The following is a 23,893-nucleotide window of genomic DNA, read 5'->3' as shown; positions in this document are numbered from 1 at the left end:
TCTTCATAGTCCAACTCTCACATCCATACATGACCACAGGGAAAAACCATAGCCTTGACTAGACGGACCTTTGTTGACAAAGTAATGTCTCTGCTTTTGAATATGCTATCTAGGTTGGTCACAACTTTCCTTCCAAGGAGTAAGCGTCTTTTAATTTCATGGCTGCAGTCACCATCTACAGTGATTTTGGAGCCCAGAAAAATAAAGTCTGACACTGTTTCCACTGTTTCCCCATCTATTTCCCATGAAGTGGTGGGACCGGATGCCATGATCTTCATTTTCTGAATGTTGAGCTTTAAGCCAACTTTTTCACTCTCCACTTTCACTTTCATCAAGAGGCTTCTAAGTTCCTCTTCACTTTCTGCCATAAGGGTGGTGTCATCTGCATATCTGAGGTTATTGATATTTCTCCCAGCAATCTTGATTCCAGCTTGTGTTTCTTCCAGTCCAGCGTTTCTCATGATGTACTCTGCGTATAAGTTAAATAAACAGAGTGACAATATACAGCCTTGACGAACTCCTTTTCCTATTTGGAACCAGTCTGTTGTTCCATGTCCAGTTCTAACTGTTGCTTCCTGACCTGCATACAAATTTCTCAAGAGGCAGATCAGGTGGTCTGGTATTCCCATCTCTTTCAGAATTTTCCACAGTTTATTGTGATCCACACAGTCAAAGGCTTTGACATAGTCAATAAAGCAGAAATAGACGTTTTTCTGGAACTCTCTTGCTTTTTCCATGATCCAGCAGATGTTGGCAATTTGATCTCTGGTTCCTCTGCCTTTTCTAAAACCAGCTTGAACATCAGGAAGTTCACGGTTCACATATTGCTGAAGCCTGGCTTGGAGAATTTTGAGCATTACTTTACTAGCGTGTGAGATGAGTGCAATTGTGCGGTAGTTTGAGCATTCTTTGGCATTGCCTTTCTTTGGGATTGGAATGAAAACTGACCTTTTCCAGTCCTGTGGCCACTGCTGAGTTTTCCAAATTTGCTGGCATATTGAGTGCAGCACTTTCACAGCATCATCTTTCAGGATCTGGAATAGCTCAACTGGAATTCCATCACCTCCACTAGCTTTGTTTGTAGTGATGCTTTCTAAGGCCCACTTGACTTCACATTCCAGGATGTCTGGCTCTAGGTCAGTGATCACACCATCGTGATTATCTGGGTCGTGAAGATCTTTTTTGTACAGTTCTTCTGTGTATACTTGCCATCTCTTCTTAATATCTTCTGCTTCTGTTAGGTCCATACCATTTCTGTCCTTTATCGAGCCCATCTTTGCATGAAATGTTCCCTTGGTATCTCTGATTTTCTTGAAGAGATCCCTAGTCTTTCCCATTCTGTTGTTTTCCTCTATTTCTTTGCATTGATCGCTAAAGAAGGCTTTCTTATCTCTCCTTGCTATTCTTTGGAACTCTGCATTCAGGTGTTTATATCTTTCCTTTTCTCCTTTGCTTTTCACTTCTCTTCTTTTCAATAACCCAGTTAAAAATGAACAAAAGACATTGCCCTAAAGAAGATACACAAATGATAAGATGCTTAACATCATCAGTCATTCAGTTCAGTCGCTCAGTCCTGTCTGACTCTTTGCGACCCCATGAATCGCAGCACGCCAGGCCTCCCTGACCACCACCAGCTCCCGGAGTTCACCCAGACTCATGTCCATCGAGTCAGTGATGCCATCCAGCCATCTCATCCTCTGTCGTCCCGTTCTCCTCCTGCCGCCAATCCCTCCCAGCATCAGAGTCTTTTCCAATAAGTCAACTCTTCGCATGAGGTGGCTAAAGTACTGGAGTTTCAGCTTTAGCATCATTCCTTCCAAAGAAATCCCAGGGCTGATCTCCTTCAGAATGGACTGGTTGGATCTCCTTGCAGTCCAAGGGACTCTCATTAGGGAAGTACAAATTATAACCATAATGAGATAGCACTTCATACCACCTAGGATAGCTATAATCAAAACACCTGCTGGGGAGGATGTGAAGAAATTGAAATTCTTATACTTTACTGATCAGAATGTAAAATAGTATCCACAATGTAAAACCATTTGAAGGCTCTTCAAAGAGCTAAACAAGTAACTTCCATATGCTCTAGCAATCCCATTAATGAGTACGTAACTCAAAAGAAGGAAAGAAGTGTTCAAACTAAAACTTGTAAACAGTGTTCCTAGCAGCACTATGCACAATCGGCAAAAGGGAGAACAATCCAGCGTAATAAGAAGCAGAGGCATCACTTTGCCAACAAAAGTCCGTATAGTCAAACCTATGGTTTTTCCAGTTGTCATGCACAGGTGTGAGAGCTGACCATAAAGAAGGCTGAGTACTGAAGAACTGATGCTTTTGAATTGTGGTACTGGAAAAGACTCCCGAGAGTCCCTTGGACTGCAAGGAGATAAAACCAGTCAATCCTAAAGGAAATCAACCCTGACTATTCACTGGAAGGACTGATGCTGAAGCTTCAATACTTTGGCCACCTGATGTGAAGAGCCAGCTCACCGGAAAAGACCCTGATGCTAGGAAAGACTGAAGGCAAAAGGAGAAGGCGGTGGCAGAGGATGAGCTGGTTAGATAGCATAACCGGAGCTGGTTAGATAGCATCACTGACTTTATGGATACAAATTTGAGCAAAGTCCAGGAGATAGAGAGGACAGGGAAGCCTGGCATGCTGCAGTCCATGGAGTAAGAGAGTCAGACATGACTTAGTGACTGAATAGCAACAAGAAACAATCCAAACACACATCAACTGATGACCACACTGTAGTATCATCCATACAATGAAATATTATTACTCATCAGAAAAAGGAGTGAAGTACTAACGAATATTACAACATAGATGAACCCTAAAAACACTATGCTAAGTGAAAGAGGCTAGGTTAGAAAGGTCATGTATTATATGATTCTATTTATATAAAATACTCAAAATAGGTATTTTGATTAGTTGAGCATGCCCTGGAGGAGGGCATGGCAACCCACTCTAGTATTCTTGCTTGGGGAATCCCCACAGACAGAGGAATCTGGTGGGCTATAGTTCATGAGCTCGGAAAGAGTCAGACACAACTGAACGAGTAAGCACATTTATATAAAATACTCAGAACAGGTAAATCCACAGACATAAAAAACAGATTAGTGGTTGTGAGATACTGGGGAGAAGGTAATGGGGAATGAATGCTTAATGGGTACAGGGTTTTTTCTTTTGAGGGTCATGAAATGATCTGGAACTCGATAATCACGATGGTTTCAGAACACTGTGAATGAACTAAATGTCAATTAATTGTGTACTTTAAAATGATTAAAATGGTCAATTTTATGTGTTTACTACTATAAAAATAATCAGTACAAAAATTGTTATGCTAGGACAGTTTGAAGACTTGCGTGTGCTAAGAGAAGAGAATTTTAAAGCAGTAAACTTGAGATAGATGAGAAAGGCAAAAACACTAGGAAAAAAAATAATAAGGTAACACTGGGACTTAGTATCTATCTTTGGGAATTTTTTTAAAAATATTATGAAAAGTTTCAAACATACTCAAATACAAAAAGTATACTACAGTTAATGCCCGTCACCTAGTTTCAACAATTATCAACATTTATATGTACATATGAATTGTAAAAAACTGGAAAACTCCTAAAGACTTAGTCTTCAAACTCAGCCAGTTGACTTAGGTCACTCTTCCTCCAGAGTTTGGAAAAAGACTAAGTATCATGCACCACAGGTATACATATACTGGTGTCTGCATGCCTGTGCATCCTTCTAGGTGTGCACACACGATCCTACTTAATCACTAGATAACTTACGGACAAATAATATTAAACCAAGACACTATAACCACTAGGAAAAAGCAGGAAAGACTGATGTTAATGTATTTTCCCTCTGATAAAAGCTTCTTCTATAGAACTTAAGTCATTACAAATTGTTATCCAACATGTTAAGCACTAGAATAACAGGATGCAAATGTTCCTGTTTAAATATACGTGATCACAAATTTATAAAGATATCCTCCAGCACTTTCAGATTTAAAAATAAAATTTCCTGTAAGACAAGATTGGAAAACCAACTATTAAATGAGTATTAAATCAGTTCTTTTTAAAAAATTAGCTAAATGAGTTCCAAGAATATACTTATATAAATCAAGGAAGTCATTTCAAAATTAAAAGCACCAAATAGACCTGTACCTGTTCTCTGAACTCCTGCTCTTTCAACTTTGAGTCACTGATTAGAGTAGTCTTCTGTGCTAGTTGTGTCTGAAAGAACAAAAGGTCAGATCTGAGACTGTGGGTTTCATCATCACTTGGACACATTTCTATACTGCCTGGTAAGTTCTTCCTTGTTAAAACAAGTCTCTTCATATTTTAACTTAAAATACAGAATGCTCCTGAAAATGGATTACCTTCACTCAAATTCAATGAAAAACTAGTCTTACCTGTAACTCCATAATTGTTACCTAAAAATGGAAAAAAAAAAGAAATAAGTCCATACACTAAAATCTACAAGAAACAATAAAATGGAACAATATGAAATCACAAGGAAACAAAAATTCAGTGTTACAGTCTTAAGAGAGTGGTCAGATTTGACATGAGGCAACTTTAACTACTAGCTTTTAAACCTGGTCTCTTTTGCTATATAAACTATTACAATGTAAATATACATGTGTGCGCTCAGTTGCTCAGCTGTATCCCACTCTGTGACCCCATGGACTGTAGCCTGACAGACTCCTGTCCACGGAATTTTCCAGGCAAGCATACTGAGGGGTGTTTCCATTTCCTCCTCCAGAGGTAAATATACATAAACACAGGTAAACACCAAGAAAAATGACTAGAAGGTCACTTGTGAAACTCCTAAGAATGATGACCACTTGGGAAAAGAAGGCACCCACCAGGAACAGTTTATCTATATACATCTGTATTATCTGACTTTTTTTTTTTTTACAAGAATATATTTATCTATTATTTGTACAATTTTAAAAACTAAACACATTAACATCTATTTATAACAGATGGGCTCTTTAGGGAAAATTCTAAAGGACCATTTCTGGGAATCCACTGTATGCAATAATCACAAATTATTTCTCACCCAACTCAACACTGATATATAGTTCAAGACCTCTCAGAAGCACCAAAGATGTTCAAGAAGGAAAATAATAAAAATTCAAAAAGAATAAAACAGAAAAACATTTTTTTAGAGCAGGAATAAAAATTAAGGATATTCTCTCCTTTCTTATGCTACAAGTTAAAGGACTCAAAAGACCTCCTGAATATTAATTTCACAACGTTTCAATACTCTGGCATCTTGACACAGGTCTCAAGGCCACTTTATACAACATCAGTACTTAATTTGATACTGAGGAGAACACCTTAGAGAGTACAATACATGTATCCATCTCATAGGAAGCAACATTTCACAGTACCAAGTATATTCAAATAGTGACCAAGTGGCAAAAAATTTTAAAAATAAAAAAAAGGAAATATTAAATGTAACTAGTAGCTATTGAAGAAAGGAAGGAAACTGGCTCATTGCTAAAACCCAGAATCTGTGCACCAAGTGGCCCAGTGGTCTTGCTGTTGTTATTTAGTCACTCAGTCGCATCCAGCTCTTTTTTGACCCCATGGACTGTAGCCCGTCAGGCTCCTCTGTCCATGGGATTTCCCAGGCAAGAATACTGGAGTGGTTTGCCAGTTCCTTCTCCAGAGCTGTTTATAAAGTCCTTTTCTCTCCATTTTGGAAAACTGATCCATGCAACTGGTTATCTAGAAAATTACTATCTGGTCACTGACTTCTGTGATGAATCCTCTATAACTCTGGAGGATGAAGCCATGAACAGTGTCCACCTCTCCCATGGCCCTCTTGACAGTGCTATGAAGATCACACTAGATGAGTTAGAACATATCAGAAGGAGGACGGCACACTGCCCTGGCCTCTCGAATGAGGGCTCACAAGCCCTGAGGATATGCATTTTTTGGGGTGCACAGCAGGTCAAGAAGCCACAGGGTAAACATGGTCCATCTTTCATAGCATCATTTTTACTTAAAGACTGGGATTATAAAAAAGCCTAGATATGTAGTGCCAGATCTCTTTGAATTGAACCCAATTTTCCAAAATAATCCCCTTACATCTACAACCAAGGAGAAAACACTGTTTTTCTCAAAGGTATATAACGAAAACCATTTTTATGTGACTACAAATAAGGATATATTATAGAGTAGAATATAAAATGTGTATGAATTTTTAACACAAAATATAAAAATCTAAAACTGAGATACATTCTATGGACTGTTTTTGGCTCTGCCCCAGGGCTACGAGGTTAACTGTCCTCTGCTGTCCTTTCCACAGGGAAGCCTGAGAAGCTTTGGTATCACAGAAACACCTAGGTTTGAAGTCTGGCAGAGTGGATTTATATTCCCAATACAACATTTACTGTGTGAGTGCCAACATTTTATTTAATCTCTTTGAAATTTAGTTTCATACTCTATAAAGAGAGGCTACAACTTCTCTCTTCAAAGATTTTTGTTAGGGTTAGATGAGGTAGGTGTGCATAGTAGGAGGCGAGTCAACAAAAACGACAATGTTTTCAAGGACTGAGTAAAGCCCAGTCCAGGTCCCCTCACTTTATCGCTGCCGGGAGTCTCCTCCTGCTCTAGCCTTTGCTGGTATTTCTTCTGCAGGTCCTCAAATTGAGTCTGCAAGTCCATTACTTTTGCAGTCATTTCTTCTTCACGAGCCTTTGGAATAAAAAAAGATATATATGTTAACAAACATCTCAAAAAGAATGCAGTAAAGAAGCAACATGATATTGCAAACTACCTCTGGGGGAGAAGCAAACACCTACATATTTTCTGAAACATAAACCACTATTTTATTGTCATTCATTTCTGTGCTCTGAAAACTTCCATTCATGCCTCACTTTTAACTCCAAGCCCTTTTTAAAGCTGCTCATTATTCCTAGGATCACTTTTCCCACCTTTAGTCCTCTTATCCCCACCCCATAAAGCTCGTCAACCTGACCCTTAAACTTGGGTTCCCAGGTTTAAGCAACATACAGGTGTGTGACAGCATTGTGACTGAACTATAATACACAATCTATGTTTTAAGACTTCCATACTAGGATTTAATTTCCAGAAAATATCCAATATAAACTAGCTTTATGCACAGCACAAATCAACTAGCTAGACGCTTACTAATCAAAAGAAGTATGGGTTTTTCCCTCCCCCAGCTCCTTGGGATGGGCTGCTCAAGTCAAGATGGTTCTCTGTCTTAGTTAGCAAACCTGCACGTCTCCTACACATCAGACTGAAAACCATACCAGTTCTTCTTTGGAGTAAAGTGTTCAACTATAATCCATTTCTGAAGGGAAAAAAAAACTGTCCAATATATCAGTAACTAACTAATGTAAGGTATCCATTTGCCTTGACCTTGGCAGAACACAGACAAGGCTGCAAAAGTAATATGTCACTTATTGGTTGAAAACTCTTCGTACAAAATTTGGCAGACAAATCATTCTCTCTTCTGTTCTGACTGCCCTGCTAAAAGGCCTGCCCATCTTAACATTTTTTCATTTGTCTTGATAATTGCCATCATTTGTTGTATAAAGCAGTCTGGACCACTCCTTGCTCTTATAAATCTTGCAATAACCTTTGTGCTAAAAGGACATTTGGCGTTGGAATATTGATCAGATTTGAGTAATGAAGACAGGACAAGTATTTGCTGAGTAAGAGGCTAAACAGGAAAACAGCCATAAGCAGGTATCTTGATTTAACAGAAGCTGACTTGTCAGAACCAAGAAATGTCATCATTCTCAAGAACAGGTCCAGAGGCACAAAATAAAGAAACGAACCATGAGACACCTCAAAAGTCTAAATAACTTGATAACTTATAATTTGTCATGAAAATTCAAACAAATAAAAAAAGAATGAAGCCCTTCTCAAAACATAAGCGAAACAGAGGTCTCTCGTAACTAGCCTCCAACATCTGCCACAGAGGCACTCAAACATAGCCTCCACCCCTCACACATTACTGACCAGAAACTACTGTAAATCTGCAGTTCTGGCTTATTTACCATTTTTATTCCACCATCACATATACTGTGTGAATGTCTTGTTGATGTGGCCCAGCTTTGTCTGAAAGATCACCTCTACAGCTATGAATTTGGTTAGGCTCCAGTTCTGCTATGACAATTAGCTACATCCGACATTTCCTTTGACAGCTGGGAGAAACCAATCTGGAGCAAGCCCACTAAGAATTAGAAAAGAATCCTTGATGTGTCATTTCTAATTGAAGAAACAGCTCTGTGGTTTCCTTTGTAAAAGTTTTTTGTCTTCTTCGAGAGAGGAGGGGGAGCAATATTGCTTACTCTTAAGTAAAAACGGTAAGAAAAACTAAACTAAGTATTTATGCACATACATGGAAATTATGTTTTAAAGACTATTATGCCAAAGCCAAATCACTAAAATGTGCTAAATGTCAAGAAGAAATCAGTCTTGTATCTAACATAGCTGTAAGAGCGCCTCCCTCCCAGTGAGGCTGCTCTGAGGTTGAGAAGGCAGTCAGCTCCCTTACTTGTCAGACTCAATTCCTTTCAGATGTCACCACCATCTTTTCCCAAATGAATGCTCCCTTGCCTACCAGGTGTCACTGCCTTCAAATTCACCAAGTGTCTAGAATGTGCCAGGCATTTGGCTAGGTCCTTAAGACTCAACATGGATAGCAAGATACCTGGCCACAAGATACTAAGAGTCTAGGGGAGAGGACAGATACATTAATACATTCCTACACACATATGTATGTATGATAAAAATGACATGTCGAAAGGAAGTAATAAATATAAATAAATATAGAATATCAAAGGAAGACAGGTGCAATTCATTCTGTTTTAAAGGGTTGCAAAAAACCTAACTGAAAACAATATGCTGCAGAAAAGCACATTCAAAAAGCTAACTTTGGGTAGCTTTTTATAACAATTTTTTTAATAAGAATTAATAAGAATTTAATAAGAATTTTTTTTTCCCAGTCTGCATAAGGAAACACAGGACTGATAACATAAGAGACTAACGGTCACCTGTGGAGGGAGAAAGGGAACAGGTCAGAGAATACAGAGAACAGTGTGGGTGCAATTTTCATTAGGCACCATCCTCCAAGTATACTTTTTATATTATTTTGATCTTTAAACCATGGAACATATTTGACTCAATTTTTTTTTTCTAAATACAAGTTGAATTTAAAACTTAAAAAATTGTCCAAAGAGAGATGACAGCCAGCAGTACTAACTCATGAAGTGTGAGAATGAGCTCTTATGGCGCCAGGAAAAGCAGGAGCAGAGGTGAAATACGAGGAGGAAGGAGTTAAAGCTGAGCTCGGCTGCACCACAGACTGACCCAGAAGAGGGGCACCAGGACAGAGGGAGGACACTACACGTGCTCAGGGCAGGGGATACGACCCCACCTTCATTTCCAGACACTCTTGACAGGAAGAGAGGAAAAACCAAGAGCAAAGAGGCCAACCGGGAAATTAATACAGCAGACCAGACCAGATGCAATACAGTAGCCAGGACCGTGGAAGAAGTGGTGGAATTAAGAGGAGGGGAATGTTCAATGTGATTCAATGAAACACTACAGCTGAAAGTCTATTACATGTTGGAGACCATGCTGGAGATAACACAGTTAAAGGGAGAAACCTGCTCTCTCCTTAGGAAGTCAGGGAAAATAAACAGATTTCATGTCCTAAAAGGTGTGTGGATGTGGACGCAGATGTGTTAGGCGCTGAGAAAGACAGGAGGCATGAATCAAGGATGACAAAGTTCTCAGCTTTCTCCAGTGGGGAAGCAACTCTAAGAACGTGAGCTAAGACAGTAAAGGCAGGAAAGTGAAACTGTCTCTGTGTTCCACTTTGCTAGTAACAAATCCCACAATAACTTTAATGGATGACAAAAACACACCATTTTACAATGTCATCATTAAGACAAATCATCGATCCGATAATAGCTTTTTTAGAGAGAAAAAACACTACTACATAATACATACAAATCTCATATAAAACTCCAATTCTGGAAATTTTTAAGTGGGAGAATGGTAACAGAATATGTCTCAAAACCAAAGCAATATGGTGTGTGCTCAGTATTGGTAATACTAATACCTTTTAGTTATATTTACTCTTTAAAAAAAAAATCTTCAAGACAGAGTATGTATTTGGGTGTTTAGATGGGGAGTGTTGATTTAATTACCAAGTCAGTCCTGGAGCTGGCATTGGACCAGCTCTGAGGCCACACCGTCTAACACAGTAGCCGCTGGCCACCCTGTATAGTAGGTATGAGCACTTGAAATGTGGCTAATCCAAGCTGAGACAGGCTATACATGCAAAAATACACCGACTCTCAAAGAATTAATATATATATATAATATGTTAAATATAATATATATATCATTTTTATACTGACTATATTTTGAAATGACAATGCCTTGGATATAATGGGTCAGTTGCCATATTATTAAAATTAAATTCACCTGATTCTTTTCTTTCTAATGTGGATACCAGGAAATTTTAAATCCCATTTGTGGCTTGCATTGTATGTCTAGTGGACAGTGCTGGTCTAAGGTACAAGAAGGGGTCTGCGGAAGAGTCCACCCAACTCCTCTGGCCCATCCTCTACTTCCTTTCTCTACTGCTCTACTGCTCCAAGCCTGAAGCTGGGGGGACCATTTATCTTCTAGTAAACACCACATCTTCCAGAAGGAACCATACAGAGGTCAACTGTCACCTGTCTCCCTGTTCACTGACCTCCCTACCTACAGAGGTGTGTTGTGACCTGCAAAGTCTACCTTGTGCTACTGGTCCCCTGACACACACATTCAGAGACAGAGAGAGAGTTCACAAAAGGGAACAGTACAGCTCTGGCACAGTCTGTCCCCTGCACATGAAGCTCCCTGACTTAACTGCCCATGATATATAACTGTTCCCTTCCCCAAGTTCCTTTCTTAAAGAGAAGCCTTTATAAAATACATGAAACTAACAGTCAGCGCTCTACTGCTCACTTTGTAGTTTTAAGGAAATCATTTAACTATACTGAACTCATTCTCCTTCTGCAAAAAAATTAAATAAACAAACAAACAAAAAAAAACAAACAGAAAGTAAACCTAAAACTAGCTTTAACGTATCTTCCAATCCCAACATTCTCTAAGCATTCAAGAAACAATGATATTTTTGAAAGCTCTGCACACATATACTCTAGGGAAGTATAAGAAAATGTGAAATTATTCAAATTTTCTTTCATACTGAAATCTATAGCTCAAAAACTATATTTAAAAAATCGCCAAAGAATTGATTCTTTTGAACTGTGGTGTTGGAGAAGACTCTTGAGAATCCCTTGGACTGCAAGGAGATCCAACAAGTCCAACCTAAAGGAAATCAGTCCTGAATATTCATTGAAAGGACTGATGCTGAAGCTGAAGCTCCACTCCTTTGGCCATCTGATGCAAAGAGCTGACACACTGGAAAAGACCCTGATGCTGGGAAAGACTGAAGGCAGGAGGAGAAGGGGACGACAGAGGATGAGATGGTTGGATGGCATCACTGACTCTATGGACATCAGTCTGAGTAAGTTCTGGGAGTTGGTGATGGGACAGGGAAGCCTGGAGTGCTGCATGCAGTCCATGGGGTCACAAGGAGTTAAACACGACTAAGTGACTGAACTGAACATTTATATTCATGTAACATATCCCAGAATTTCAGCTTTTTCAATTATACTTAAAATAATTATGATTAGAATCTGTTCCTGGCTCAGACCTCTACTGCTGCCACAGCCAGACTAAGGCAGGATTCTCTGGTTTACCTATTCCTAATCATCAAATGGTTCTCAGTACATTGTGAACTAAGGCTTGCAGTAACTAAGAATCTGCACTCCAAGAAAGAATAATTTACATTGTTTTATATTCAAAAATATTCTGGAGTCTGAATACTCACTAGCATTCGTGGCTTATCTTTATACATAAAAATGACAACACTAATCCACCACTAGTAGAATAAATAGTATACTGAATTTATCTTTCAACTGCATATAAGATTTGGCTGATGTATTCTTTTTTTTCATCTATCTCTTCCCTTGAGATCAACAAAACTATGCAAATTGGGTAGGGATGAAATAAAGTTAACTAGCCCTCCCAGAAAGATCCCAGTTAAGCTCATACACACACTAACTGTCTTAAACACAAGCTCTCAATTCTTAGTCTGCTGATCTCACAATTTGATCTGAATCTGGGAGACAGAGAAGAAAGTCCATTCTTCCCCTTACTAACACGCTGTTGCTTCAAGTATGCCTGGTAAGCAGACATTGATCAGAAAACTACAAACCTAGCAGAAATCAAATAGACTCCTCATAAATCTACAAACAATGGAAAAATACTAATTTGAATAACATTGAACTCCCTCCCAAAAAAACCCCTCTACATTAGAAAAACAGGAAATCTGACAGCCCAGTCTTCTTTACCATGAAATCTATTTCACCTAAATTTCAAGAGAGAGAGAGAAAATAAGGTACATCAAGGATTTCTTCATATCTTTTCGCCGTTCTCTTTAGATCATCTTCTTTCTCTGCAATTTTTTTATATAACTGATTTGTCTCTTCTTGATGGCTTTCTAAAAGTTCAGCCTCCACTTCCTGGGCTTTATCTAATCAATAAAAAAATGGACACATACAAGAAAATATATTAGGTAAGAATTAATATCTATATCCCAGTATCTGTAAGAATCCCTGTTCCAAATTATCAATAAACTTGATTAAAATCAACTGATCAAATTGATCAAATGTATCCTGCTCAGGGAGCAGCAGTGCCTTCATCAGGTAATAATCAGCTAATGCTTTCAGGTTCCTCCACCTGCTCCTTCCCTCTGAAAGGCAAGTCACTTTCAGGCAGCACAGTTTCCATCAGTGAACTTCCTTGGGCAAGAATCATTTTGTTTCTACTGTTTGTAATTACATAAAGCACTTAGCACAGTGTGAAAAGAATAAGCTTAAATTATAAATAGCCACTGCTGACTGATTCTGATTTGGTTTTTATTGAATTCAAAAGTGTACTTACCGATGGTCTCCTTTATGGTCATTTCCAGTTCCTGTTCCTTTTGTGCCAGCTGTGTATGAAACTCTCTCATCAGCTGTTTTAATGTGGAATTGTGCTTCAACTCAAGATCTTCCTGCTCCTGTCTGAGTACCAAAATATGAAGAGCTAATTGTTGTTATACAAAAAAAGCAGTGCATATAGTCTGATCTCACTGGTATCAACCATATTTAAGGGTGTGTGTGTGTGAGCACGCATGTGTGTGTCTCCAGGCACAGAAAACTTCTGGAAGGCTAAGTAAACTATGATTAACTCTAGGGAATGGTCCTGAGGATTTGAGAATTTTCATTTTCCACTTAAAATTACCATATACATCATATACCATATATATCATATACATCTATATAACATTAATACTAAAAATAATAAAACAAAAAATAATTACTGGGTTATGTACCTAATAATCATCATCTCATATGCAAGGAAAGGGTTTTTTCCCCTTAAGTAGACATGGAAAAACACTGCTTCTTGCATTTAATTGCTTTTATTTCTCTTCAGTATTTAACTTACTATATTTATGCTTGATACTAACAAATTTAGGTTATGAAATTTAACTGTATTAAGACACAAAAAAGATTTCATTAGGGAAGATTACCTTAAAAATAATCATACTGGGGAAAAAAAAAAAAAAACTTACTTGGGGCTTCTCTGGTGGTCCAGTGGTTAAGACCCCCTGCCAATGCACGGGACACAGGTTTGATCCCTGGTCCAGGAAGAACCCACATGCCTCGGAGCAACTCAGCCCATGCACTACTAACCACTGAGCCCACCTGCCCAGATCCCGTGCACCACAACAGAAGCCACCACAGTGAGGAGCGAGCGAAGAGTAGCCTCTGCTCACGGCAACTAGAGAAAGCCTGCACACAGCAACAAAGACCCAGCACAGTCAATAAATAAAATAAATAAAAGCTTACTTGATTTTCTCTTCCATTTCTTTTTCATACTCTTTCTTTATTATATCCAGTTCTTGCTGATGCTCCTTCCGCAGCATTCGAATATCTTTCTGCAGTTTAACCACCTCCTGGCTCAGCTTCCGCTTCTCCTGCTCCGCCCCTGCTAATTTAAACTCCAGGTCATTGTGATCGGCCTCCATGTTACTAAGCGAGCTGGGCTGAACCACGTGTGATGTGGACTTTCCTTCAGCACCTTCTTCCAAAACTTCTGTGGGTTTACTTTTTCCATTCATCTGCTGTAGAGCCTGTAAACTTTCAAGTTTTGAGGTCAGCTCTTCGATTTCAATTCTGTGTCCTTCCCTCTCTTTCAATAAGCAGGAATCCAGCTCTTTCATTTTTTGCTCCAAGATCTGACAGGTCAAGTCCTCCCCCTGGAGCGTTTTCTGGACATTGTCAACCACATTTTCCAAGTTCTGCTTTGCCCCTGCGTTATTTTTGTCTCCTTCTGCTTCCAAATGCTGGGAAGAAACCAAGGAGTGTTTCTTGTTTTTTCCTTCAAGTTCTTCTTGAAGCTGATTTATCATCACTCGATCCTCATGTTGTTTTGCTTCGGCCTGTTCTATCTTTATTAAGAGCTCCTGGTATTTGCACTGTATTTCAGAATGAGAGGAAATTATTTCTTCTTTTTCCTGCTCCAGCCTCTGCACTAGCATTTCCTTTTCAATTAGATTTCTTTGTAAGACACCGAGTTTTTCTTCACATGCATTATGCACACAGCCTTGGGAATCTGCTTCTTCTTGCTCAGTACACACTGCCACATTTTCTGACAATCTGGGTACAACTGACGTTTCAGATTGCGGTGAACTTTCCGCGGACTTCAGTTTTTCTTCCAAGATGTGAATTTCTCTGTCTCTTTCCTGCAGTTTTGTAGTTAGCTCACTCAGATGGCTTTCTTTGTCTTTTCTGTATTGCTGTTCTTTCTCTTCCATTTGTGATAACAACTGCTTCTTGATGGCAGCAATCTTTTGTTCAGCTTTTTTCTTCAATTCTGCTAATTTCGCAGCACCTTCTAATTCAAGTCTATCTTCCAATGCTTTTAACTCTTCTTCTTTGCCTTTCACAATTGAATTCACATGGTCCAATTCTTTCTTCACAGATTCAAGTTCAGATTTCATGGAAGATGCTTGCTCTTCAAGTCTTAAGACCTTCTTCAGCCTCTTTAACCCTGTTGTCCTTCTCTTCTCCTAACTCTTGGATGTGTTGGAGTTTCTGAATCATTTCTTTCTGTTCACTATCCTTTTGTTGATGGTAATTTTTAAGAACTTCATTTAAGGACTCAATTTCAATTGTTTTCTGAGCAACATGCTCCTCTAATTCCACAATTCTCACTGTTTGAGTTTTTAACTCAGTCTCTAAATTAAAATCCCTTTTCTCCATCTCACTCTTCTTATCTTCCATCTCACTCTTTAAATATTCAAATCTTTTCTTTTGCTGATCAAGGTCCTCCTTCAATAAAGTTAACTGCTCTTCCTTTTCACTGGTTTCCTTTGTTTTTAACTCAAGCTGCACCTGCAATTCTTTACTAGTATTTTGGTACTGTGTAAATCTTGATTGTGCTTTCTTCTTCCACTCTGAGAATTTAATGGACAAGTGATCTGCCTGTTCCAGAGCAGACGTTTTCTCTTTACTCAGAGTTTCAACTTTCAAAGATAAATCTCGCACTTGATCCAGCAATTCCTGCTGTGCTTCATCATGTCGCTTACTTAGTGATGAGATGGCTGCTTCTTTTTCAGCTAGGCTGATGCTATTCTGAAGCTGAGCATTCAAATCAGCTAGCTGTTTACTAAGACTGCTGATCTCAGCTTTTTTTTCTTTAAGCTCTTCTTTCATCATGGTGACAGCATTGATGTTTTCTGACAACTCTTTCTTCAACTGTGTGATACAAGATTCCTTTTCTGAAGCTGCCTGTTGCTGATTTCCTCCTTCCTTCTGTAAGGCTTCCTTTTCTGTAACAAGACCTTCGATATCAGCCTTCATGCTCTGAATCTGACTTTCTTTTTCTTCCAACTGATGTGCAGCATGTTGAAAAGAACTATTTAGTATATTCTGCTCTTCTGTTAGCTGTCTAAGTTGTGCTTCTAATTCAGAAACCTGGCAAGTTTTGCTTAGTAGTGCCTCCTTCACTTTAGCTGTGTGCTGTTGACAATGGGAGATTCTACAGAGAATGGCACTGATTTTACTACTGCTGATGTCGATGAGCTCACTTGTTTTAGCCTGTAGTAAGGCTTCGGTTTTCTTAGAGTAAATGTCTAGCTGAACTGCTAGCTCCTCGGACAGTTTTTTGAATTCCAGGCTTTTGTCCTCTAGGCTTTTCTTACTGCTGTCGTGTGAAGATTTCAGACTCTGGAATTCTTCATCTGTGGTTTTCAGCTTCTCAGTAAACTCCAAAACCTTGAGCCTGTCTTTTTCTGCCAGCACCTTCAGTTCAGCTACTTGCCCTTGAAGAAAAATGTTTTCCTTCAGAGAGCCATTCAAGTCAACCTCCAGCTTTTCAAGTTCAGCTTTTAGTTTAGCCTCATTCTGTGTGAGAGAATCCATGAGAGCAGCATTCTGCTTCAACTGTCCCTGTAATTCCTTTAACGCGGTATCCTGCCTAGCACCCTCTTCCTTCAGCCATGCCATTTCCTTGTTCATCTCTTCCTTTTCACACCCAAACAGGAGCATCTTTTGCTTCAGTTCTGCTACCTCTTGTTCTTTCTCCTGTAACTGGATATCATGTTTTTCCTGAAGTTCTTCAGCTTGCTGACTAAGTTTCCGCTCCCAGACTGCTATGAAATCATCGAGCTCTCGCCTGTGTGCCTCAGTGAGACTTTCTATTTGCTCCTTTTGGTTTGTCTCCAGTCTTGATACTGCATCATTGATTCCAGCTGAGTTAGCCTGTGCCATTTCCAAAATTTTGGCATTGAACTGTTTTTCTTTCTGACTGAGCTCCAGAGCAGTATTTTCAAGCTCTTTTTTAAGTTTGGCTTCCTGATCCAACAATTTCTTCTTTAATATTTCTTGCATCTCCTTTGCTTTCTGCTTAATTTTTTCCATCTTTTTCTCTTGATTTTTAAATTTGGCTTCATATTCCTCTTGCAAAACACGAATACTGTCCTCCTTGGCTGATAATTTCTGTTTGAGTATTTCTATTTCTTTGCTCTGGGCTTCTCTCATTTGTAAAATAACATTTTCCTTTTCCATTAAGAGTTGCTTTCTCTGTTCCTGCTCTGTGTTGTTATCTTTAAGTTGGGATTCATAGAGCTGGGTTAAAGATTTCACTTTTTCTTCCATTTCACGATTCTGTTTTTCAAGCTTCTGCAGTAGATCCTGCACCTGGATTTTGTGAGCGTCTAACTCAGCACAAACATCCTTCTTTTGAGCTTCAACTTCAGCTACCTGTTTAGTAAGAAGAATTCTTTCTGTTTCCAAATCCAACAACTGCTGCTGCAACTGGGCCAGCTGCTCCTCATGGACTTTAGCCTGCTCATGCGTTGTGTTCTGCAGTGACTGGAAAAGCTCCAGCTTAGTCGATGCCTGCTGGAGTTCCCCTTCAGACCTTTTGATGTCTGCCTCTAAACTTTCCACACGGGCCTGATGTTCTTTTAAATGCCTGTCCTTTTCCTTCAGAAGAAGCCCAAGTTGGTTAATTTCATCTTTTAAGGCCTTTTCAGTTCTCTGGATAGAAATCTCTTGTTCTTTAATGATATTGTCAACCTGTTGTTGGTGATGATTTTTCTGTTCATCCAGCTTGGCCTCTAATTCCTGCTTCACTCGATCAGCTTGATCCTTTAGTACAGAAAGTTCTTCTTCTAGCTTGTCACGCGTTTTTAATACTTCCGACAGTTCAGACGATAATGATTCCAATTCTGTTTGCTTCACATCAAGCTTTTCTAAAGTCTTTTCATTCATTTCTTCTATGTGGGCCTGAAAGAGTGTCTCTCTGTCTTTCACCAATGTTTCTTTCTCTTGCTCGTACTTTTCTCTAAGTTCTTCCATTTCAGTCTGATGCTGCTGCTTTAAGACTTGGAGCTTTTCAGTCCAAATGTTATCTTGCTGATGCTGCAGACTTTCCAATTCTGTCTTGTGTTTTTCAACCATGATAGTAATTTCTTTATTGTGCTTATTTTTTTCAGCTTCCAAATGACTAGTTAAATCTTCTGATTGATTTTTATTTTCTTGCAAGCTTTTTTCCAAAGAACTTTCTAATTCGAGAATTCTCTGTTAATGAAAACAGATGTGTTTTTAATTTATTAGCAATGATATACACAACACGATGTCCACACCTCCTTAAAAATTACAATTTAGATAAACAATTTTGCGTGTCATATCAAACACCAGAAAGGGCAAAGAATCTGTGCTCGGTTCCTAAAGGAATCATGTAATGAAAAAAAACATTCTATTTTTTACACAGCTCATAATTCCAGATTCTATTTGGGTAACTATTTCAACTATCTACTTTTCAAAATCATTCTGAACGGATAGTGGCGGGGGGAAATGATAAACTAGATAACAGTAATTGTTGGTTGAAAGATGAGTGTTTTTTTCTGTTTTTAAAAAGCCCTATTATAGTATTCTATTACTTTTATAACTTAATTTTGAAAGAAAAATAATGTATCTGGCTTTTACACAAAAAATTATTACTTAGAAGATGTTTTTCAAAAAGAAGGAACTTACATCAAAGTAATTTACCAAATTTTACCAAAGCAGTTTAGAAAAAGTTAATAGTAAAATATTATTATCTCATGAAAATATCAATCTTGATTGAAGGAAAAAGAGCTAATTAAGGCAGAGCCAAGGAATATCAGAACTGGAATGGTATTAAGAAATTATCAGATCCAACCTCTTCATGTGACATGTAAGGAAATTAAGGTATAATTAATTTATAAAGCTAACAAGTGAAAGATGCAGGCCTCCTGAGTACCCATTCCCTTTGACTATGCCACCTTACAAAATGTTGGAAGTGGGCTAGTAAGACACAGTTTAGAAATACGCATAAGAACTGAGACTGTTTCACTGTCTAAATCAGAGCAAAAAGGCTTAAAAAGTCTAAGTAGTATTAATTCACTCCTAATAGGTCAAATATTTCATGCACTGTTAAGGGAAAGAACAGAGGGCCTTAAAAATGTGAACACTGAGATAGACATACTTACCTGCTCATCACAGGATGATTTTTTAATATGGGAAAACGGGAGAAAAATTAAGTCTAAAAGTAGAGCAACAGGGTAACTAAACTGATACAAACAGAAAATGAATTATGTCCAGACATGGCATGAGATGAAGGTGAAGAGGTAAGAAGGTGTCAGGGCAAGTGCTGCCTACAAAAGGAGGCCTCTTTCTAAGGATGAAGGTGAGTAAGCAGTGGAGCAAGGATGCTGCACTGCTTACTGAGGGCACAGAATCGGAGTGAGTGCCTGACAAATACAGTCAACCAAAGGCAGAGAGTCAGGAGTACCATAGGCAGACACCAAACCACTCCCACAAATAGCTCTGACTATCTAAAATGGAGCGTACGTATGTGTGCGTGCTCAGCTGCGTCCTGACTCTGCGACCCCATGGACTCTAGCCCACCAAGCTCCTCTGCCCACGGGATTCCCCAGCAAGAATACTGGAGCGGGTTGCCATTTCCAGGAGCACACGTATATGTGTATCTAAACAAAGTCTTTGCTACAACTTTATATTGACTATAGAGATAGTAAGAGTTTTCATGTATTAATACAAATAACCCCACAGCCCAGGGCCCTGAATAGTGTTTAAACTTACAGTTCTGTATGTCTCTGCTTCTTGTTTAAGGTCCCGAAGTTTATTTTCACTCTCTGTGAGGATTGCTTTCTTCTGCAACTCTAACTCTTCCAAGGCCAACGATTCTTGCTGATCTTTTTCTTGAGTGATCTTCAAATACTCTGACTGACTTTTTTCCTGTGCCAAAAACAATCATACCACCTTAGACCCATGTAGATCTTCAGCATTCTCAAAGCACTGCCACAGAAATCATTCATTTCATTTGATCTGCACACCAGACCTGCAAGGTAGGCAGCATCATATCTCTCTCTTCTCACACTCTGGTCTGCAGAAACAGGGCATAGTGGCTTTTCCAGTATGGTCTGGCCAGTCTTTGCCACAATTAAAACTAATATGAAAAATTTTGTTTCCAGTAACCCTACTGTGCGAGTGCGTGCTAAATAAGTCACTTCAGTCATGCCCAACTCTCCGCAACCCCATGGACTGCAGCCCACCAGGGTCCTCTGTCCATGGGACTCTCCAGACAAGAATACTGGAGTGGGTTGTCATGCTCTTTTCCAGGGATCAAACCTGTGTCTCTTACGTCTTCAGCACTGGCAGGTGGACTGTTTACCACGAGCACTACCTGGAAAGTGTGTCTACTATGTACTCACTACTTAAAATGCTTTGCAAAATATCACTGAATGTGCAGGGTCACATAATTCTGTGCCAAAAATAATCATACCACCTTAGACCCATGTAGATCTTCAGCATTACCACTACCACTTCTCTAGAGTTTGATATTTCTACTCTAGGCCACAGACATAATTTATATAAATTTAGGCTGTAAATTTATATAATTTGTGAGAAATACCTTACTATAATAGGGAATACCACATGGAAAAGCTAATCAAAATGAGATTACATGTGAATACATGGATTAGATCAAGGAACTCTAAAAACCTATACAGCTCCTAAGATCTGGCCCATTTCACTCTGTGAAGTATATTGCTTTAAGGAAAGATTATGTACCATACTGTAAGCAGATTGGTTTTTTAAAAATTAGTTTCTATAACATCAATTTTGAAACATCATTTTAAACATACTAAACTGTTTAACATGAACTATAATTTAAATGCATTGCCATCTATGCCCATAAATACAAAAGAGGAAATGCTAACAGTCTGCAGAATTGACTCTCAATGCCAAACTAACTTCTTTGAAAAACTAGGTAGGAAGGGGACGAGCACGTGTGCAGGTATGTGTGCTTCATGTGTTATTAGTGTCCTTCGATCACTAGGCTGAGTATGTCTGAAACTATCGATTCCCAAAACACAGTATTAACAAGGTCAATGTTCAGAGTGCAGTGCCCCAATTGTGTGCTACTTGCTCAGTCATGTTCGACTCTTTTGCGACCCCCTGGACTGTAGCCTGCCAGGCTCCTTGGTCCATCGGATTCTTCAGACAAGAATACTGGAGTAGGTTGCCATTTCCTTCTCCAATTACAGTGCCCCAATTACTCCAGCATGAAAACCCACAGCAGGTTTTAATGACAAGAATTTTTAGCACCATCCCCTGCTGTATTTATGTCCCTAGTGTCTCGCTTTGTTCCTTTAATTTCCATGCTACTATTTTAAATTTATGCTGTCCTGTTGTAATTTTTAAGTACTCTTGTAAACAACTTCAAATCCTTTTTGGACCAACAAAGAATACAAATATGTGCCCATACAGATGTATATTTCACAACCATGAACTAAACCCCTAACCTCAGCCAACAGTACTGTAAATCCATGTGTCTCTTGGCCCCACAGAGATTACAGAACTCCCTGACTCAGTTCAAGGATCACAGCTGCTGGAAAGCCTCAGAGCCCCAGGTCCAAAGCAGAGTGAAAACAGAAATGTGGAAAAGAAAGGAGATGAAAATTATAAAAACTATTTCTCATCCTTTCACACTAAAAGTATTTTTTAATTATACCTATTATCTTATGGATAATAACTTCATGTAAAAACAATAATCTACATTTTTGGCATTAATACTTCTTAAGGTAACTTATCTAAATAGGCTTTTCACTATTTAAGTAAAATATTTTTTGTTTCAAACTTTCAAATTATACCATGCCAACAACTCTTTCTTATCTTTGCTTTTTTGGTTATTGTTTTAGTTAGTTCAGCCAATTTTTTTCTTATTTTATTTTACTTTTTTTTTTTAACATCATATAGACTGAAAATTACTGATATCATTCTACATAAAAGGAAAACTGCATATGTGCTCAGTCGTGTCCAACTGTTTGTGATCCCATGGACTGCAGCCCACCAGGCTCTTCTGTACATGGGATTTTCCAGGCAAGAATACTTGTTCCTCCAAGGAATGTTCCCAACCCAGGGATCAAACCCAAATCTCCTGTGTCCCCTGCATTGGCAGGCAGATTCTTTACCACTGTGCCATCTGTGAATTTGGTCATTTTCATTTTGTCCTCTTTAAAATGCATTCAAGCAAACTTTCTGAGCCTTAAGCTCTGATACATTCAGTCTGGTATCTGATATCTATCAAGACATTCTTGCTAAATTATGCAGTTGCTGGCCAATTGCTTCAATTAACCTATCCTCCCCTTTATTTCCCCCAATCATAGCCTACAGCCAGGGTGAGAGGAATGATCTACAAACTGATTAATGAAAGCTTGTTAGATGAGCAAATTTAATTTTCAGACAATAATAAATTAACAAATTCTGACAGCCTCATTCCTGCCTACAGTCAGTCTCTCTGCATCCTCAAAGGCCAAGGCTGAGAGTAGTGTGATCTCAACCTAGAAGGCAGGGATGAGGGCGTGACAACTTTATAATAAGGGGAAAACAAAATACTGTAGGTACTTACAAGAGCTATTCTCATTTGCTCCTGAAATTCTGTTTCTTGGGTCTGAAGCTTCTTCGTCAGTTCCTGCTCTTTGCTAGCCAACTCCTCTTCATGAAGCTTCTGTAATTTAGCAATTTGTTCTGAGGATTTCTAAAAAGCAGCCAAATAGTTAAAAGTGAAACATCCAGATAAAACATGTCACTCTACAACAAAATAATACTTTATTATAGTTCAATCATCAAGCTAACAGATTCCTAAGAGGAAAAATCAGAACATATTTCCCACATAAATCAAAATTCACCAAATTCTTGAGAGTTTAAAGAAAAACCAGTAAAGTGTTGCTCCTCATTTAGGACATGAAGGGCTACAGCTTCAACAGTCAATCCCATGGGGCTGAAGCTCCAATTCCACATGTTACAAATATGTTCCCACCAAACAAGATGGGGAAGCGTAGCAAGGGGAATACGGATGCGTTGAGAGAGGGCACTCCATCATGGGCAAGGTGCCCTGGCTGCACCCATCTAATTATGCCTACCTTTCCAGGCATGTACTACTACTTACTAAAAAGTTTAAGTATTGGTCTTGTTCTTTTTTGAATAGGAAGACTCAAATCTTATAAACATGTCAAACCACCCTAAATAAATTCAAAAATTTAATAAAATCAAATAAAACTACCAAGCAAATGAGGGAAGGCCCACTGGACAAAATAAACATGGAATAATAGCCAATCTCTTCTTAACATAAGAGTAATGAGGAGGGGCTATCAAGCAGTAGAACAATATAAAACTAGAACATATTGTAAAACTAGTATTAGTGTAATACCAGCCTATGATCAGACAAAGCAGTGGAAGAGCACAGAGAATCCAGAAGACCCATACACAGCACTACAATAATTTAGTATGTAATAAAGGTAGTATGGCACGTCAGAGGGCAAAACACAGGTTACCAAAGAAATGATTTGGAGACTACTAAGTAGTCATCTGGAAAAAATTTAGGTTGGATCCCTACCTCACTCCTCACACTAAATAAATTTTAGTTGGATCAAAAATTTAACCATAAAAAATGAAAGCATAAAAGTGTCACATGAGAAAAACAATTTTTTTTTTTTTACTCAATTGAGAATGTCTTAAAGCAGAAGAAAAATTTGCTAACATTTAAGGAAAAGAAAACTTTTCTGCATATCGCTTCAAAAAAAAAAAAACAACAAAAAATGATAAAGACAACAAACTGAAAATTATTTGGATAAAAATATCTATCTCCAAGGGCTAATTTTTACTACAAATAAAAAACTTCTGTGAGA

At 38.5% G+C, this 23,893-nt stretch overlaps 1 protein-coding gene across 1 annotated transcript in view; it reads right to left on the bottom strand.

Annotated features, from left to right (window-relative positions):
* The window catches only part of GOLGA4 (golgin A4), a 110,552-nt gene that overhangs the window by 19,201 nt on the left and 67,458 nt on the right, over positions 1–23,893 (bottom strand). The window contains 9 exon segments of the mRNA XM_070359639.1: positions 4,165–4,233; positions 4,413–4,433; positions 6,595–6,708; positions 12,513–12,643; positions 13,054–13,175; positions 14,004–15,191; positions 15,193–18,242; positions 19,785–19,940; positions 22,615–22,743. Of these exon segments, the coding sequence (XP_070215740.1) occupies positions 4,165–4,233; positions 4,413–4,433; positions 6,595–6,708; positions 12,513–12,643; positions 13,054–13,175; positions 14,004–15,191; positions 15,193–18,242; positions 19,785–19,940; positions 22,615–22,743 (4,980 nt within the window).

This window comes from Bos mutus, chromosome 22, assembly GCF_027580195.1.
Source record: "Bos mutus isolate GX-2022 chromosome 22, NWIPB_WYAK_1.1, whole genome shotgun sequence".
NCBI classification, from domain to species: Eukaryota; Metazoa; Chordata; class Mammalia; order Artiodactyla; family Bovidae; genus Bos; species Bos mutus.
This window is presented reverse-complemented; position numbering and strand designations above follow the sequence as displayed.